Here is a 19,899-nt window from a genome sequence, read left to right as displayed (position 1 = left end):
CAGGACATTTCCAACAGAAAAAAACCTCTTTCCAACTCTTTTTTTCTATTTCTGTTCTCACATGGCCAGCCCCCCATACTATCAGTTCCTGTCTCCTTAGTTTAACTCAACGTGTTTCCTAATCCCAGTTTTCTCTTTCACCACCAAATTCTCAGGCTAACTTCCCTTAAGATCTGCATACCTGCTATCTAGGAAAGATAAGGTAAAGGTACCCCTGCCCATACAGGCCAGTCGTGTCCGACTCTAGGGTTGTGCGCCCATCTCACTTAAGAGGCCAGGGGCCAGCGCTGTCCGGAGACACTTCCGGGTCACGTGGCCAGCGTGACGAAGCTGCTCTGGCGAGCCTGCACCAGCGCAGCACACGGAAATGCCGTTTAACTTCCTGCTATAAAGTGGTACCTATTTATCTACTTGCACTTAAGGGTGCTTTCGAACTGCTAGGTGGGCAGGAGCTGGGACCGAAAGACGGGAGCTCACCCCGCCACGGGGATTCGAACCGCCGACCATGCGATCGGCAAGCCCTAAGCGCTGAGGTTTTACCCACAGCGCCATCCACGTCCACATCTAGGAAAGATAAGACTAACTAAATTGCATGTTTTGTTTGGCACCAGCAAGTACAGATTCCCTGCTGACACTAAACTTTCAAGGACAAAAATACTCCTTTAGCTCCAAGCAGAGCTGCAGCCAATATGACTGGTTGTTCAAAGCATTCATGTTGACAATGCATAGCTGAATGTTGAATTTAGAAGCAGAGAAGTTTCTTGAGTGGGTGGCTGTCCAATTGGTTGAGACCAGGAGACACTGTCTGTTTTCTTGAATCATGCTCGTCTAGCTTCCATCCAAATGAAGCTTAGGTTCAAAATTTGTCATCACGATCTGGTTGCTGCTACAAAAGCTTTTTCTTCTGAGGGTGGGTTCCATTTACATAATGTTTGGAAATATCAGCTATATAGGTTTGTTATTTTCTGAATTTTGAAATATTATGAAAAAATAGTTTACATTGCTTTTCAATTTTTAAATACTAATTTAAAAGACAAATATAAAAACGTATTGTTTTTTTGTGAAGTCACTGCAGGGTAGTACTTCTCTAGTAGTAATTGCATTTTTAACAGACTTCAGACAGGGATAGAGGCTGTTATCCTGTTTTATTGTTAAGTGGTCTTTGAAATGTAGTCACATTGGTATTGTAGGTGCACAATACCATTTTTACTACACAAACTGACCTTCTCAGGAGTCGTTGATCACTATAAATAAGGCTGACACCATCTAGCAAAAAAGGATTCCCAATTATGGATGATACTCACTCAGGCATACTTTGGGAAATTCTCAAACAGAAATGCAACCTTTAATGATATATTTTTATTCTATCTTACAACTTACTTCTTCTTTCATTGTAAGTAAAACTATGGGCCACCGATTTGCCATTTGTGGTATAGATAACAGAAAACCAGGTAAGGCTTACAAAGCTTTATATTACTTTACATTCAGTACTCTTGGTTTTAAAAACTGCAAGAGAAACAGATACAGAGACACAAATGTATGACCATTCTCCTAATGAGAACTGTGGTAATAATTTAAATTTCTTATTCTAGTGCTATCAAACTACACATTAGCAGGCAAAAAAAGAGAATCATAGAAGGACAAAAAAATCATCAGGTGTGTCAAATTCCTGACATTCAGAAGCCATGTGGGGAAAGCAGCACACGCTGACTTAAGCACTAAAGTATAGATGCTTTAATTAATCCGGGGTGAATTTAATTGCTTTAGTTAAGTGGAAATCGGGTTAAAAATGATGCAGAGCATGCTGGGGTGTGTTAAAAACATGACATATGAGTTGGATGAATCGATAAATTAAAAGTGCACAGATGTTTTAATTAAACCCAGAGAAGTTAACCAAGATCACTAGAGACTTTTAAGCCCATGATTAATTCAATTCATTTTAAATACCTGTAGAGATATGAGGTTGCCTCCATTTTGAGAGTTATAAAAGTTCTCAATCAATAAGCACTTAAGCTGCTTGGGTAAAAAAAAGCCTTTAAGAATAACAGAAGGCAGATCACTGGGTTCAAGACTTGCTAGTACCAGCAGCTATGAGCAACTGGAAAGGATGAAAAAGAGAAGCAAAGACATAAGAATGTAAGAGCCTGGTGGATCAGACCAATGGCCCATTCAATCTGGTATCGTGTTCTTACAGTGGCCAACCAGATGTCTGTGGGAAACCCGTAAGCAGGACCTGAGCACAAGAGCACTCTTCCCTCCTTTGGTTTCCAGCAACTGGTATTCAGAAGCATTACTGCCTCCAACCATGGAGGTAGAACACAGCCATCATGGTAGTATTCACTGATAGCCTTTTCAACCAAGATTTTGTCTATTCCTCTTTTGAAATCGTCCAAGCTAGTGGCCATCACTGCCTCCTATGGGACTGAGTTCCATAATTTAACTATGAGCTGCAAGAAGAAGCACTCCCCCCACCCTATCCCAAATCTTCAGTGGATATCCACAAGTTGTAGTGCTATGAAAGAGGAAGGAAAACGTTTCTCTGTCCTATTTCTCCATGACATATATAATTTTATACACTTCTATCATGTCACCTTTAAACTGACAAGTCCCAAATTCTGTAACCTTTTCATATACAGGAAATCTCCCAACCCCTTGATCAATTTGGTTGTCCTTTTCTAACTCTCAAATAACCTTTCTGAGGTAAGGCAACCAGAACTGTACACAAAATCCAAATGCAGCCACAAATTTAGAGAAGTGTGGAGCAATTAGATTCGAATACTGACTCAGGAAGGAAATATTTGAGGACTCCTGTACAGTGGGCAGGAGCTCATAGAGGGGAAGGATCTGGATGCGCAGTTGTAACAAAATGGCAAGACATCATGATGGGATCGAAATGGCTACAACTTTATTGATTACAGAGGCAATTTGGATTTGGCATAGGCACTGGGTATGTATCAGCCAACCGGATTGCTGGCTGATAGCTCAGTCAGGGTTGATCCAGGAGTTAAGGATCCCCCTATGATGCAGATTGAATTGGTCGATCTCACCAGGTTGTCATTTGGGGTGTTCTATGGCCCATCAGTCCCTGTCTGGAATTTCTAGCAGAACCTACTCCTGGACCCCTTTACCTGCATGCCCTGAATTTTGATCCAAGATCCAGAGGTGGGGCACCCAGCCAGCCCCTAGTTTTTGACTAAAGGATCCAATCTAATGCTTTTTTCAACCAAAGTTGTGACAGTTGCTATGAGGAAGGCAGAACCCCAAGACAAGCCCAATTTGTCTGCAGGCAAATTCTGCCCTGGCCCCGAATATGGCAACAGAGTAATTTCATAACAAGGCCATACACATGTTCTGCCTACTTTCCTCCAGGCAGAGCCAGAACATACTGGGTAGTTGGGCGGCATGACCAATTCTGGTCTGTGCTGTCTGACCACAGCGCAGCTGACTTTTATGCCTTTGTGATGGACCTGACAGAAGACTGGCTCTGTGAGGTCTGCGACCAAAGCACCGTGCCCCCCTCCCCCAAGCATAATTGGTCAATTTGAATTTGAAGTTTTTGGCAGCCAATCCTGCCAACCCCTATGGGTGAAACTGACTGTGACGTCAGGAGGCCGTGCGAGACAGTCTCCCTCCAGCCGCGCAGGGCTGCACCTGCCACCACCACGTGGATATGATTAGCAGTGGACAGAAGCCGACAGGGCAGTGGACAGAAAGTCTTGAATGACTTGCAACACAACTATCTGTTGGAGCTCCTCTACCCAAACCAACCTTTCCAGACCTTACAGTCAGTAGAAGAGCCCTTCTTGTTGTCCCACCAAGAATGGTTGTGTTATGTGGGACTCAAGGGAGGGCCTTTTCAGTAGTCACATACTAGTGTGGAATTCCCTTCCCCTGGAGACATAGATGACCACATTAATAATGAGCTTCTACTGCATAATCAAAATGTACCTTCACACCTAGGCTTATTGTGAAATCTAGCTCATGGAATAGTATTATACCGTAGTAGTTGAATTGTGGTATTTTTAGGTAGCCGTGTTGGTCTGCCATAGTCAAAATAAAAAAGTTCCTTCTAGTAGCACCTTAAAGACCAACTAAGTTAGTTCTTGGTATGAGCTTTCGTGTGCATGCACACTTCTTCAGATACACAAAGAAGAAGTGTGTATCTGAAGAAGTGTGCATGCACACGAAAGCTCATACCAAGAACTAAGTTAGTTGGTCTTTAAGGTGCTACTGGAAGGAACTTTTTTATTTTGACTGTGGTATTTTTGTTACATTGATTTTATGATACTATTATTTGCTTTATTGTGAAAATGTTATATTATTTTAACTGATGAATTTTACTTGGAATCAAATAAAGCTCCTGGAGAACATATGATTCCACCTGAGTTCTATAAGGAATACACTGTGAAAATGTTGTATTATTTTAACTGATGAATTTTACTTGGAAGCAAATAACGCTCCTGGAGAATAGATGATTCCACCTGAGTTCTATAAGGAATACATAGAATGGTGGGTGCTTCTCCTGGCTGGGTTATTTAATCATATAATGTATATTGACTAACTGTCTTAAGTTATCTCTGTGCATGTAGGGAATTTTCCTGCGTTCTAGTTGCTGGACATCTTGCATGGACTAGGAGCCTACAGATGGGTGGAGGGCCCATCACATATAGAATCATAGAATCATAGAGTTGGAAGATACCACAAGGGCCATCGAGTCCAACCCCCTGCCAAGCAGGAAACACAATCAGAGCACTCCTGGCATATGGTTGTCAAGCCTCTGCTTAAAGACCTCCAAAGAAGGAGACTCCACCAGACTCCTTGGCAGCAAATTCCACTGTCGAACAGCTCTTACTGTCAGGAAGTTCTTCCTAATGTTTAGGTGGAATCTTCTTTCTTGTAGTTTGGATCCATTGCTCCGTGTCCGCTTCTCTGGAGCAATGGATCCAACAATATGGTGTACAGTATTGGGTCCAAAAAATCCCATTAGTACTGTGAAGAAATCACATTTTAAAATGTATTTACAGGGACAAGCCGCTTAACAATCTATGATCCGGCTTTCCAACCCAGCTTTCTTTCTTCTCCTCTCCACCAACCCACTCTGTAGGGTCAAGGGAACACCAGAACAGTGTGTCAGGATTGTGCCATCTAGCAAGCTTGCACTGACAGAATAATCAGAAGAGCGCAACATTGAACTCCTTCCCATAGTTACCCCACTGTTATTAATTAAATGGGTCCATGCAATGAATATGCATACCAAATTTACAAACCCCTACGTTGCTAACCATGGGCCTAGCAAAGGGGAGGCGGGGGGCAGCTGCCCCCATAAATAAAATAAATTTAAGTATTAAGTAAATAAAAAAATACTTAACTGAGGTTCTGCCCCCCAACATGAAGCCTGTCCCCCCCAACATAAATCCTGACTATGCCCATGTTGCTAACAATGGTTTAATGCCCCTGTTGATTACATTACTTCTTCTGACCCAGACTTTGTAAATGCTGTGAATGCTCTATGGATAACGAGTAAACGGAACCTAACGAGATGGTAGATTTGTAGATATTGAGCCTTTCTCAATTTTTTTTTATAAAACTGCATGAGAAGTGATCAACAATGATTAAGATTTCATTAGTCTTATTTAAGAAAGGGAAATGTATGCCTGCTACCATTATGACAACTCCTGGATTTCTCTCAAGGTAATAGTTTCGCAGGAAAGTTCCAAACAGCATGACTGCAATGCACATTTTTGTTATTTGCATATGTGAGAGCCCCTGCTTTGCCTACAAGCTGCTGAGCAACTAAATATTTGGATAATGCCAACATACTTTCACCAATGTCTAATTAAAGACAATGTCTGTGTTTTCTAATAGTAACATTGTTTGGCCTTCAGTGACAGATGTGGACCAGCAGGAGTTGTCATTTCCAGTAGTTAGTATCTACTTACTTACCCACTAATTTGAAATTTACCTTGTCAAGTTCCTATACAGGAGGTCACAAGCATTCATGTAACATAGGGAGTGGATATGGCATGAGTACTCAGCTTGTCAGAGGTGGTAATCAAATGGTAAGCATTTAAACATGAAAATGGATGCACTGTGTTTAATGGGCTTAATTATTTTAAACAAAACAAAATGGAAGGCTATTAATGAAATTTACAGAAACAACTACAACAACAACCTACCCTTATACTGATACTTATTGAAATAGGACCATCCTTTGCCAGCAGTCAAAAATAAACGAAGTGAAAGCAGTAAAATGATGAAGCCACACAGGCTGGGATGGGGGGAAATGCTGACAAAAAACTGAGCTTAAGAAAGCAAAACACTTATGGACAGAAAGGGGAAGTAATTGTAGAAGGGTGGTGGTAGTACAAAGTAGTTATCTAAAGGTAACAAAAATTCAATTAAAATTATTAAGGTAAACAAATGGTTTTTATGTTTATTCGCTTAAGCTTATCCGCTTAAATGATAGTGTAAATGCCACTAACTAGATATTGCTAGTTGTGTCTCACAGCATAGTCTTAAGCACATGTACTGGGGTGTAAGTCCCATTGGGTCTTACTTCTGAATAAACATGTATAGGTTTGCATTGTTAATTTCTCTGAGTGCTATGAATCACATATCTCAGAATCAAATACTGCCCTTTAAGTTAGCTACAATAGCCACAGACCTATTTATATTAATCATTTACGAAAGTAATGCAAGCCTTCAGTTTTCAACACATGTGCTATGCAATCCTATGCATTTTTACTCAGAAGTAATAGCTACTGTGTCCAATAGGGCTTACTCCCTAGTAAGTGTGTTTGGAATTCCTGTGGACCCCATAGAGAACGTGTAACTTATTGAAAATGAGTCCAGGGTTGTTGTTGTTTTGTTTTTTGTTTTTCCTTAAGAGTGATGCAGAAACAAACATGACAACCAACTAAGGCAGATACAATGGATATCTCAGTAGTAGGTGAATATCATGTAACAATATAACTCATGGAAACCATTTCACAAGACATATGTTCCCTTGATTTTTCCTTGCTGTGGTTACTTCTCCAATCACATATAAAAATGCTTCCCTCTGTGAGGGAACATTCCCAGATCCGCTGAAAGAGGCGGTCATTAAACCGCTTCTTAAAAAACCATCTTTGGACCCGGCCAATATGGGCAACTATCGCCCAGTCTCAAATCTTCCATTCTTGGGCAAGGTGATTGAGCGTGTGGCACGCCTGGAGGATGCGGACCATTTGGATCCCTTCCAATCAGGGTTCAGGCCTCATCATGGGACTGAAACTGCCTTGGTCGCACTGGTTGATGATCTCCGGCGAGCTAGGGACAAAGGTGAGAGTTGTTTCCTGGTTCTGCTGGATCTCTCAGCGGCCTTTGATACAATCGACCATAACATCCTTCTGGACCGTCTAGAGGGGTTGGGAGCTGGGGGCACTGTTATACAGTGGTTTCGCTCCTTTTTCCTGGGCCGTGTTCAGAAAGTGGTGGTGGGGGATGAGTGTTCAGACCCTTGGGCCCTCACTTGTGGGGTGCCTCAGGGTTCCGTCCTCTCCCCCATGCTTTTTAACATCTATATGAAGCCGCTGGGAGAGATCATCAGGGGGTTTGGACTGGGTGTTCATCAATATGCAGATGATACCCAGCTCTACCTTTCTTTCAAATCAGAACCAGTGAAGGCGGTGAAGGTCCTGTGTGAGTGCCTGGAGGCGGTTGGAGGATGGATGGCGGCTAATGGATTGAAGTTGAATCCTGACAAGACAGAAGTACTGTTTTGGGGGGACAGGGGGCGGGCTGGTGTGGAGGACTCCCTGGTCCTGAATAGGGTAACTGTGCCCCTGAAGGACCAGGTGCGTAGCCTGGGAGTCATTTTGGACTCACAGCTGTCCATGGAGGCGCAGGTCAATTCTGTATCCAGGGCAGCTGTCTACCAACTCCACCTGGTACGCAGGCTGAGACCCTACCTGCCCGCTGACTGTCTGGCCGGAGTGGTGCATGCTCTAGTTATCTCCCGCTTGGACTACTGCAATGCGCTCTACGTGGGGCTACCTTTGAAGGTGACTCGGAAACTACAGCTAATCCAGAATGCGGCAGCTAGACTGGTGACTGGGGGCGGCCGCCGAGACCACATAACACCGGTCTTGAAAGACCTACATTGGCTCCCAGTACGTTTCCGAGCACAATTCAAAGTGCTGGTGTTGACCTTTAAAGCCCTAAACGGCTTCGGCCCTGTATACCTGAAGGAGCGTCTCCACCCCCATCGTTCTGCCCGGACACTGAGGTCCAGCGCCGAGGGCCTTCTGGCGGTTCCCTCATTGCGAGAAGCGAAGCTACAGGGAACCAGGCAGAGGGCCTTTTCGGTGGTGGCGCCCGCCCTGTGGAATGCCCTCCCATCGGATGTCAAGGTGATGGACAACTACCTGACATTCAGAAGACATCTTAAGGCGGCCCTATTCAGGGAAGCTTTTAATGTATGATATTTTAGTGTTTTTTGGTTTCTGTGGAAGCCGCCCAGAGTGGCTGGGGAAACCCAGCCAGATGGGCAGGGTACAAATAATAAATTAGGAGAGGAGAGGAGATCAAGGAGAGGAGCAGATGGAAGAGGACTGGAAGAAGTTTAAAGTTTATCTACAAAAATATTGTAAAATTTATGAATGTTGAAGGCTCTGAAAATGAAATGAAGGGGTTCTAGCGGCTAAGATAAATAAGATTGAAAAGGGAGGGATAAAGGTTTAAAACGAATAATGAACGATCTTGCTGATCAAACTTTTTAAAGTAGAATACAAGAAGGGAAGGCGGGTGGAAGTAAAGAGAATAAGGTTTGGAAAGTTATTAATATAAAAAAGTGTTCTTTTTATCCTCTTTTATCTTTGTATTTTTATTATTTTTTTTTGTGTTTTGTTGTTGTTGTTGTTGTTTTTATTGCTTTTTTGTCTGGATTTCTGTTTATTTTTGTTGATGTTAAATTTTTGAAAAAATTCTAATAAAATATTATAAAAAAAAACAAATAATATTATTATTATTATTATTATTATTATTATTATTATTAGCATTTAAACTGGCTAAGTAATGGCTAAAAAGCCTTTTTTAAAAATGAAATAAACTTTGCCTGTAGAGACATACAAAGAACATACCTTAAAACATAAATAAAATTCACTTCCAGAGATTAACAGGCATAGCAAATATTCTTTGCAATGTACAGCATGAAGATAACAAGTGTCACTATTATTCCTACTGTTAAGTTTTACAAAGTAGCATACTGAGACGATTAATCACTGGGATTACAACATTAGTTTTCTTTTTCACATATATGACAAAATCATACCATTCAGAGTTAAAACTCTCTCTCTCTCTCTCCAGTCACTCTAGTCAACTTAAATAGTCACCTTTTCACCCTAAGCTGTATCCCCAAAATGGGCAGTCATTAGATTTCTTCTGTTAAAAGATGACTTATCAACACTTTACTTCTCAAACTGTTATTGTTGTTTAAAAAAAATGTTGTCTAACTATTTCCTAACAACTTTACTTTCTTCTTTACATTGGATGGTGCAAACATTGTCAGGCATATATCCAACAGATTGTAACCAAAGAGGGATTACAAGAAAACAGGGATCATGTAGCCAGAAGATGTCATCACAATACTAGCCTTCATGCATGACTAATATGTGGAGCGCAAGCACAGTGAAAGGGGTTGTGGGGCCACACGTTCAGCACTGCACCCAAAGACGTGCTGCTGCTCCTGTGCCTGGGCAATCAGGTTACAAAATCACATGGGAAGACTCCCCACATAGAGAAGGATCATGCCATATATAATGGCAGGATCCTAAATCTCATGGTTAGGCTACAATATAAACATTAATAGTATTAATATTAACAGATACTACTGTATATGCATTAGTAATAATAATAGTAACAACAACTTACCTTTCTTTGTGTGTTATATGCTACATATGTGGACAGCCGAACTCTAGTGTTTGCCCCATTGGAATTAACTGGCAGGAAACATCTTTAGGAACCTCTTAAATATAATTAGTAAGTATAATAGCCCTATGCTAAGTCCTAAATGTTGCAGTAACAAAAAAAGCCTTACACTTGAAAAAACATGCTACAAAATACTTTCTGCAAAAACATAGGATTAAATGCAACAGGCTTTACACCAGTGTGAGAATAAAAGAGATGCCAGTGCCAATGATCTAAACAAACTTGGACTTTATCAATTGTACAATTTAATGTTAATATTTTCTGGGCGTGAGATGGAGATGGAAAGATGCATTTGTAGGATTGGGCTGCTACTCACTCTACATTTGATTCTTTTTTTCTTGTATAGCGTAGCACAGAAATTAAGTCTCGCTTTCAAAAGTCCTACAGGAAAACAGAACTCCAATATGTCTTAGGTAGAATGTTACACAAATCATTTTCACTACAGTGACAAATGATTCCTATAGCACAGGATAAAACACATAATGAGGAATATTTGAAGACAAATATAACACTACCTTTAGCACAATCTGCTCCATGGTAGCCAGGAAAACAGTGACAAATTCCAGACACACATTCGCCATTCCCATGACAATTACGTGGACAGTCCTGCACAGAATCTGAAAGACAGGTGCAATTAATGTGTTAGCCGCTCCCTTTTTAGTCTATGGTGATGTTATTTTTTAATGGTCACACACAATGTAAGTTCAACAACTGAACTCCATAATCAGAAGTTACCTGAAGAAAGATAAAAATGTTAACACGTCTAAGAAGTATATCTCTTAAGGATTCTTGAATCACAAAGACTGTGTTTAACAGGTGGTTTCTGTAAACTTTTTCCATTTTCTTTTGCTTTGGCAAAGCTGGTGTTTCCGCTACATGGAAAAAACCTATTATATTGCACTTGTAGGCATTAAACAGACCTATTTTCCATATGAGGAAAAGAAGAAGCAGAGAGGTCCCTTCTGTCATATAATGAGTCCAAATTACACAGTCACAGCCAGGGGTCTCTTGCGCTAATGATTAGAACGAGTCACTGTAACTTTGGTAACCGACTGCAATTGTATATTATGAGTCAGAAGGGAGGTTCCTATACAGTATAAGATGTGGTTTTTGTTACTGTATGTAGCTTTTGTGTGTGATAATTGCTATACCTTGACAATAGTTTTGCATGCACAAAGCATGCTAATGTGGCAATTTTTCAACCTGTTTTCCACAGCTTAACGTATTATACTTATGTTTGAGATACTGGAAGCACAAGCATAATACTGCATCAATCTCAATATAGAAATTATGTTATTATTGCTGTATTTCATGTGAAAATGTTCTTCACTTGCATAAATGTAGGAAAGCATATGTAAAGGACCTCCATGTTTGAAAGCTTGATTTTACAGCTACTTTTGTTTTTATCCACCCTATTAATCAATTACTTTCAAAGTTATAACACAATAACCATAATTCTGTCACATGTAAATTATTAGTGAATAAATTTAACAGCGAAAATCTGCAATTTAAAAAGTTATACATTTAGAAAACGCTGAAAGTACAACCCTTCTTTTAACAATGGAATCTTATCATGTCTATTCAGAAAAAAGTCTGAAGGAATTCAATGGGAATTGCAGCTACATACTACATAAGAGTTATTGCTGAGAGTATTTTGTATCTCATCTTAATATGAGGTCATATTTTAGATTACTGCCTCTGGCAATACTTTTCACTTTTTCAAAAGCTATTCATTTCACCCTTCGTGTCATTCCTTGTATTTTTCATATTTAGACTGTGAGTGCTGCTGTTTATTCAGCCAAAGTAGCAGGGAGAAGATTTGCAGAAGTACTGAAAATATTTAAGGGGGGGGAAAACATAAGGAGGTACTGTTGGGAGACTCTACAGAAATTCCAGAATTCAATTTGCTTCCTAGTACTCTGATAGAAAATGTCCGGCCAAAAAAATGGCAATGGAATACAAAATCAGCTACTATATCATCAGTTCAATATTTTGCTGCTGACATAGTATTGTCAGATTTTAAAATTGTATCATAATTTAAATATAAGTTATCTGGGTTCCAAATCTGTACGGCAGGCTTCCCAGCTATAAGTATTTTCCTAATTTGAGGCTGGTGTGGGGAGCAGGGTCTGCAACAGAGCAAAAGTGTTGAGTCTCCCTGTCTACATGGTTACAACTGTGTGGATCATAACTGAATAGGGCTGAATAAAAGTGCAATGTACTTTATGAACTTATGCTTGTGTGTGTGTGTGTACAAACACAAATAATTTATATACTTCTGTAAAATATAGAGCAAAAAAGGTACTACTGCTATTGTTCAGTCTTCTGAAATTATATACCAGTTGAAATGACAAAAAGCAAACCATGTAGTAAACCAAAAACCTCATAGTAAGACAAAAAATAAACCATGTAGTAAAAAGGGCATTGCCAGTAATAATCATCAGCATTTTTGAACATGATTTACAGTACTTGATAGGAATTATATAAACTGGCTGTAAACATTTTCTAGTTCTCTCATGCATTGAATAATATTTCTATATATTCAGATCGTCTGTGTATTTAGTATGAGAATATCTGGTTGACACTGGCATTTTTTCTTCTATTTCATCTGGGTCGAGATTTCAGACCTCTCAATCTATCTCAAAGCTGAAAGTTCTCATAATAGATATGTGTCAAAGAACCTCTGAACTGAATAAAAGACTGTTCTTTTCTTCACATTTCAGGCCAATTACTATCATTGCACCATCAAGACTTCTACCTAACTATTACACCTATTACCTTCGACTTTCTCATAAACTGTACTTCATTTCTAGCAACACTTTCAGACCAAGCTATATAGACGAAAATGTTGCAAGCTACCGAACATGCATTACTAGGATATCTTTGGCATGTTGGGCATCTGTGTCTATTGTGGCAAGGTGTATACTGTATATATCTCAATTATGTGTTTGCATGGGGTGTATGGGGTCTTAGCGGAGCAGTAGCACCTCTGGTGTGGGACACATCATCCTCCCTCTGGGGTAGTTTGTCTATCTTTACCCCCCAACCCTGCATTCAGCTCTCACCTGTGGCTTCTAGAAGCTGTCAGCATGTGACAGCGAACCCACCCCAGGACTGGCTTTGACTGGATGGCTAAACCAGGTGAGGGTAGCCAATGGGTCTTAAACCCTCCATGAGTTTGGGACTTTCCCTGCATGCAAATACAAGCTTCAGTGGATTGAGTGGACGAGACCAAAAGTGGGTCCAACAGTCAAGAAGGCAGTCACTACATGTGCTGTAGAGGGAAATGAGGGCCAGATGGGGCTCATCAAACTGGGAAGGTAGCCCATATAAGAGAAGGAAAACCAAACGTCTGTTGCATTGCAGCCATACTTATTTGTGAGAAAGTCTTCGGGAGGAAACCTAGAGGAAAAATCTGTACCCACTGCCTTGCAGGACATCTTCGGGAAAAGAAAGGGCTAAGGAGTAAACCCTACACAAGCTGGAGTAAGGTGTCCATGACAGTAGGGTGGCGTCTTATTTGCCTCCTTCTAGCAACTCCTGCAGTGATGACAAATGCATTGCTCTGCTTTCCTTTGAACCACATCAGCAAGACTGAGAGGCAGGGACTTGTTGCCTGGGCAGCCCAGGACCTCTATATGCACTGCCCAGCCTTGCGTCCCAGAGAGGTTATTCTGATGCTTACTAAGGCAGTAAAAACAGTGTGGAAGGCAGCAGTTACGAGTTACCAATGTCTGCAGCCACAACAGTCTGCAGCAACTTGGCTTCATCCCCAGAGCCACACTCCATTGTCTCTTGAGACAGACGGATGCCAACAGAACAAAATGTGTTTGTATGTACACATATGCATATTCTGTTATTACAGCCTACTTCTTGGCTATTTCCTGTTTCTGGGAAAATTTGAAGTTATACTGTCAGGAAAGCCCAAAAGATCTTTCTTGATAGCAACATTTTCTCAAATTTATACAGAGAATTTCCATCTAATTTTGTTGGTTTTTAAAATTATGTATATTGTACTATATATTAAAGACTATCCTTAGTGCAAACAGACCGAAGGACAGATGTTTTCCCTCTGGTCTGCTCCAAAACCACATGCCCCCCAACTTACATGTGATTGGTTGAAAAGCCCACAACCCCTGTGGTCAGTAGGGCTGACTGAAAAGGAAGTGACTCCCACTGTCATGCTGGAACCAGAGGAGGGGAGGAGCCCTGCCTGGCTGCATTAGGCCCCACCCATAGCTTCCTGCCAAGCAGCAGGTAAGGCGGGCCTTAGTGCAATATATTATTAATTAATTAATTAAAATTTTATACTGTCCTATACCCACAGGTCTCAGGGCAGTTCACAGGATAAAATCACAATATAAAAACACAAAATACATACAGTATTCAACATAAAACAAGAACAACCCAATAAGCCTCCCACATCCACCATCACAACCCTCAAAAAATGAAGTTCTATAATTTTTTCTTATCAGACACTGTAATCTATAACACAAAGAAAAAGCATTAATCATTTATTTGGTCATTGTCACATTGTGTAATATCTGAGGCAGGTCTGTCTTTCCCCCCTTAGATTCAAGCATGATTGCTAAATTTATATTTATTAAAATTATGCAGTCCCTGACTATACTGAGTTCAATAAAGTAAATTTGTTTAAAATTGCACCCTGAGCATCTTTTCCACATCTTACAGCCAACCAATCGAAGAGTCCACAGCCAAGGCATACATACCCAAAATAACAGTATTGAAAGACACGACTTCTTTATCCTTTCCATCATTGTAAAAGGCAAGGTGCCAGGACCCCACATCCAAGTACTGAACAAATACAGCTTCATTCTGGACGAGAGTCTGGATGCTCCGGCGCTCTCGTGGAGATTCCACCACACTCCATTTCTCTTTCCCATCCAAACGCTCCATGAAATCATACTATTGGATAGAAGATCAGGGAAAGGAATTTCATTATAAATTTAAATTGATGGTATTCTTATTCTTCTTTCTTGTATCCACCCATCTGTCTGGGTTGCCCCAGCCATTCAGAATGCAGTGGTACCTCTGGTTGCGGATGGGATCCGTTCCAGAGGTCCGGTCAGATCCTGAGGTTTCCGCAACCTGAGGACCACTTCTGCGCATGCGCACGCGGCGAAACTCGGTAAAATACTTCCGGGTTTGCCGTGCACACATCCCAAAGTTTACGTAATCAGAGATTCGACTGTATACAAAAACACAATAGAATATCACACATTAAAAACCTCCTGATACAAAGCTGCTTTCAGATGTCTATGGAAGATCATATAATTATTTATTACTTTGACATCTGATGGATGGCATTCCACAGGGCGGGTGCCACTACCGAGAAGGCCCTCTACCTGGTTCCCCGGAACTCCTCTCAATGAGGGAACCACTAGAAGGCCCTCGAAGCTGGACCTCTGTGTCCAAGCTGAAAAACGGGGGTGGAGATTCTCCTTCAGGTATATAGGGCCGAATCAGTTAAGAGCTTTAAAGATCCACACTAACATTTTTAATTGTGCTCAGAAAAGTACTAATACAGTTCAGTATTTCATGCCTTTATTTTCACTGTAATAATGGTTAATCTTGGCACCTACTTCTAATGCTATCAGGAATAAATAAATACACAATAAGGAGAAATAGGCAGCTTTATATGGTTATATATTTTTTTATATCCCAATAACTTTTACAGGCCTGTTTTTTTACAATATAAACTACATACTTTCACTTTTATATTATCATGGATACTCTACTACTATAACTCACTCCCAGAATGCAGAGCAATGTGGAAATGAAGTTATTGGGTGGTATTACTCAGAGCTGATCTATTGAAATTAGTGGGTCTAACAATTCTTTTCATTACAGGTGCGCTTTGAGTAATTCTTATTTGAATTTGTCTAATCCTCTTTTAAGCCATCCAAGTTGGTGGGCATTACGAAATCTTGCAGGAGTGAATTCCATAGTTTAACTATGTGCTGTGTGAAGAAGTACTTTATTTTGACTTCCAACATTCAGCTTTCTTGAATGTCTCCCAAGTATTATGGGAGAGAAAGAAAAACCTTTCCTTATCAACTTCCTCTACACCAGCTACAAATGTTGTAACCTTCCATCACAGGGGAGTTACTCCACACACCTTGAACATTTTGGTTGCTATTCTCTGAACCTTCTCTAGCTCTACAACATCCTTTTTGAAATGCAGTGACCAGAACTGTATGCAGTGTTCCAAGTGAGCTCACAACATAAGATTTGCAAAACAGCATTATTATATTGGCAGTTTTATTTTCAACCCCTTTCCTAATGGTTAGCATTCCTGCATCATCACTGAGACATTTCTATGCTGGTGTGGTGGTATCAACTAGCTTATTCTGCATATCCTGATAAACTGGGTAGCTGAGAAATAGCATTGCCTCAGGTCAAATTTAGCACTGGACACTAGCCCTCAACCATTTAGCTCACAAGAGTATTGTAATAAATTAAAAAAGTAAAAAATTGTCCAGTAGCACCTTCCAGAACAAACTTAGTTGGTCGCTAAGGTGCTACTGGGCAATTTTTTTAATTTATTTTGACTGCTACCTACCTGAATCAAGAGTACTGTAAGGCAGCTATATAACCCATTGCAACCCAGTTGGGCACATCAACAGGAATTCTAATGGAGACCAGTTGCTTAGAATCTCATTTGAAATACGTCTGTACTAATAGTCCACATCAAATAAAGGTACCTTCATTTGAATAAACTGTATTAATATGAAACTAATAAAACTAGAAGCAAGCAGAAATATCTGGTCACCAATAATTGTAGGCTGATGATAACATCCGACCCAAATTGTTTGAGGAATGGAGTATGTCTTAAATGAGATGTATAATGCTCTGAACTTAATTGAACAAAACCTGTTCCCTCATCTTGGGCATAATTCCACATAGATTGGTACAGACTTCTTTATCATCAATGTGTGAGAACTTTAGAGTATATGACAGCCTGATCACCTTTAAAGCCCTTTTATGGATACAGTCTTACGATTTATACACAAACATATCAAATATTGTAATAGTTCCCAATGAAAATGTGTCTTGTTTCAGGCACATTTATCTCTCTAGCTGCTGATAGAGATAGATGGATGTGTCTGAAAGAAAGATGTATGCACTCAATATTAAGTTACCATAACTATGTGTCCCCTGGCATGCACAAACCAAATAGATTTCATATAAAAGGATGAGTCATTTGGAAGATGCTTGCCTTGAACCTTTAATATGCCTCCATTATGAAAACTAATCATTGTATTGCAAAGTGAGTTTTGCTAAATAATTCTTAAATCTTTATTTAGTAAAGTATTTATTTTCCAAAAAATGAGGGTCATCCTCCTCTAGAATTGTGGAACTGCTTTCAATAACAAAATGAAAAGGTTCTCAGAGGTTTTCTTCCAGATGCCAAACATGTGCCTGGTGCTTTGCTCATAGAAATAGAGGACTCACTAAGTGATCCAAATGTAAATCTGCTAATATTCTTAAGCTTAGTTACCACTGAAATTATAACTCTAGGTGTATGCTGGACTACTTCAGAGCACAGGTGGAGCTTATATGATTGAGTGCTCCTCCATACAAAAATCTATTCACATAAGAAACTGCCTATGCAGAATTTCTGGTGGTGATGATGGTTTATGAAGGAGCGTGCAATCATGTGAATTCCCATCTGCCGCCTGAAATGAAACAGCCAAGTCACAGGTTTATCACTTCAGTTACAACTATGTCTTAGGAGAGCACAGTAGAACTAAAAGGTTGAATCCAACATATACATTGGTATGAAAAATAAAAAGCACAAAGGCTTTTTATCAGCCCCTCAGTCTAGCATCTTTGACAAATGTTATTTAAACCTAGCTGTCAAGAGGAGGTTGAGGAGGAAGGAGAGGTTAAAGACACAGTCATTAGCCTTTTGGAAAATATCCTGATTGGGATAACACCCTTGGAAAAACAAAGTTTATTGCTCCTTGGAAGGTTTGCACACTGAGGGTCAACACAGAACAGTGTAGCAATAAAAGCTGACATTTCTCACTGGCAACATGCTGCTCTGCTTGGATTGTGTTGGCAGACTCTTCTGCCTCCCCTGTGTCTGATACTGATTCTATCTCAGACAGCAGGCAGGCTCAGCAGTTGGTAGGATCGAAGAGGAACAGCACACTGAGGAGCTAAAATGGTTTGAAGTGGCTGTAGCTGCAGGGACCTGGTCTCATTCCACAACTAGAAGTGCAACACTATTGTTAAACAGATAAGCCATTCGAGTTGACCCACTGAAAATGCCTGTTTAATTTATGTATACAACAGAGCCCTGGGGAAAGGTAACATGCTTGCAGAGTGTCTTGTATATTTTGTTAACTCTGTTCCATGTTTAGTTGTTCATCAGAGCAGCTTACTCAAACAAAAAGGGAAAACCTCAGCTTTCATGACACCAGTAATAAATTAAATAATACCAGTAATAAATAAAGTTTTGGTCCAATCGATACTTGCAGAACCTGACCTGTAATCTTACTTGAGTTACCTCTTAACAACATTACATTGTCATGTGAGCAGTTTGCTGAGTACGTAGAAAATTTCTTTAATGTATCCTATGATAACTGGCAATGTTTTGAATTTCTATATGGTTCTTTACAGAGAAGTATTATGATGATACTACAAAATGGAGGTGAGGAAGAAGGGGTGAGCTGGCTTTTTGTGATTTGAGGTGCTGCACGAATTATAGCTAACTAATTAAATCAAAGAATATTTTACTGTTAGAGCAAACCAGCCCCAGACAAAAATCCTAGGTCTGATTCTGCTTTACCTCTTGGTCACTTGGCTCATTGCTTTGCATTTTTCAGCTCTATTGATCTGATATAGTGCACTATTATAATAAATTGTTTTTACAAAATGTTCTTGCTGAAAATGTCATATTCTCCCAAAAGCCATGATGGATAGATAAAAGTGTAAGATGTGGGCCACGTAATGAAAGACAGTGACAGCATTTCTGCTAATCAGGAAGAAACGCTGCAGATTCTACCCACGCAGCATAGAGGTCTTTGCAAATGTTGAGCACTGACCGTTCTGGACATCGCAAAAGAACTATATTTCTTAGGAAAGAATGGATCTGTAAACAGAAAGAGCCACCGTATAGAAACAAAAATGTTAAGAGTTATTGTAAAGCAGTTATGGTGTTCTTGGACTACAGCTCCCATCATCCTTGAGCATTGGCTATGCTGGCTTAGGCTGATAAGAAGCTAAGTCTAACAAATTTAGCCTGGATAGCTCAGTTGGTGCTGATAACCAAAGGCTGCAGGTTCGATCCCCGTATGGGACAGCTGCATATCCCTGCATTGCAGGAGGTTGGACTAGATGATCCTCATGGTCCCCTCCAACTCTATCTGATTCTATCTGATCCCAATATCTGGAGCACCACAGATCTCCCCACTCCTGTTATAACAAACCTAGCTCCTGTAAACCAATAAAAGGCCCCTTCCTATGCTTTGTGCAAGATTTGTATTTTTTTAAAAAAATAACTCCGAATTGTTATAACAATTCAAAGTAAGGCTGGATAGGATGGGTTGACATCCCACTTCTTTTTCAAACTAAAATATAGCCATGCCACTTCCTTTCATGTGAACATCAGGCTGAACTGTTCTACTTCCTTTTTTCCTCCCACTTCTAAACCATCCAGCTTCCTCACCTCCCCCCTCTCCAACATCAGGCATAGGCTTGTTATTGAGAATTTTTCTCTTCATCAGCCTTTTATTTGCAATCTTGTCTATCCTGCTCCTCACAGAGAAGCTGTTGATATAACAGAAGCAAATGCAATCGGATGCAGTGCTTCCTTGGTTTTGAGGTGAAGTTGTCCTTGATCCTCCTATGAAGTGTTGAGTGTTGCATCTTGGAATTATTCAGTTTTGCATTTCCCCCACTTCT

At 40.2% G+C, this 19,899-nt stretch overlaps 1 protein-coding gene across 25 annotated transcripts in view; it reads right to left on the bottom strand.

Annotated features, from left to right (window-relative positions):
* The window catches only part of TENM2 (teneurin transmembrane protein 2), a 795,537-nt gene that overhangs the window by 109,299 nt on the left and 666,339 nt on the right, over positions 1-19,899 (bottom strand). For all 25 annotated transcript variants that reach the window (XM_083481507.1, XM_083481506.1, XM_083481494.1 and 22 more), the window contains 2 exons: positions 14,697-14,892; positions 10,482-10,583 (listed from right to left, as the gene is read on the bottom strand). In XM_083481507.1, coding sequence (XP_083337633.1) covers positions 10,482-10,583; positions 14,697-14,892 — 298 coding nt within the window. The remainder of the gene's footprint in view (positions 1-10,481; positions 10,584-14,696; positions 14,893-19,899) is intronic.

This window comes from Podarcis liolepis (genome assembly GCF_965112155.1).
Source record: "Podarcis liolepis genome assembly, chromosome: 2".
Taxonomy (NCBI): domain Eukaryota; kingdom Metazoa; phylum Chordata; class Lepidosauria; order Squamata; family Lacertidae; genus Podarcis; species Podarcis liolepis.
Note: the sequence above shows the minus strand (reverse complement) of the source record. Positions and strands in the feature narration are given on the sequence as shown.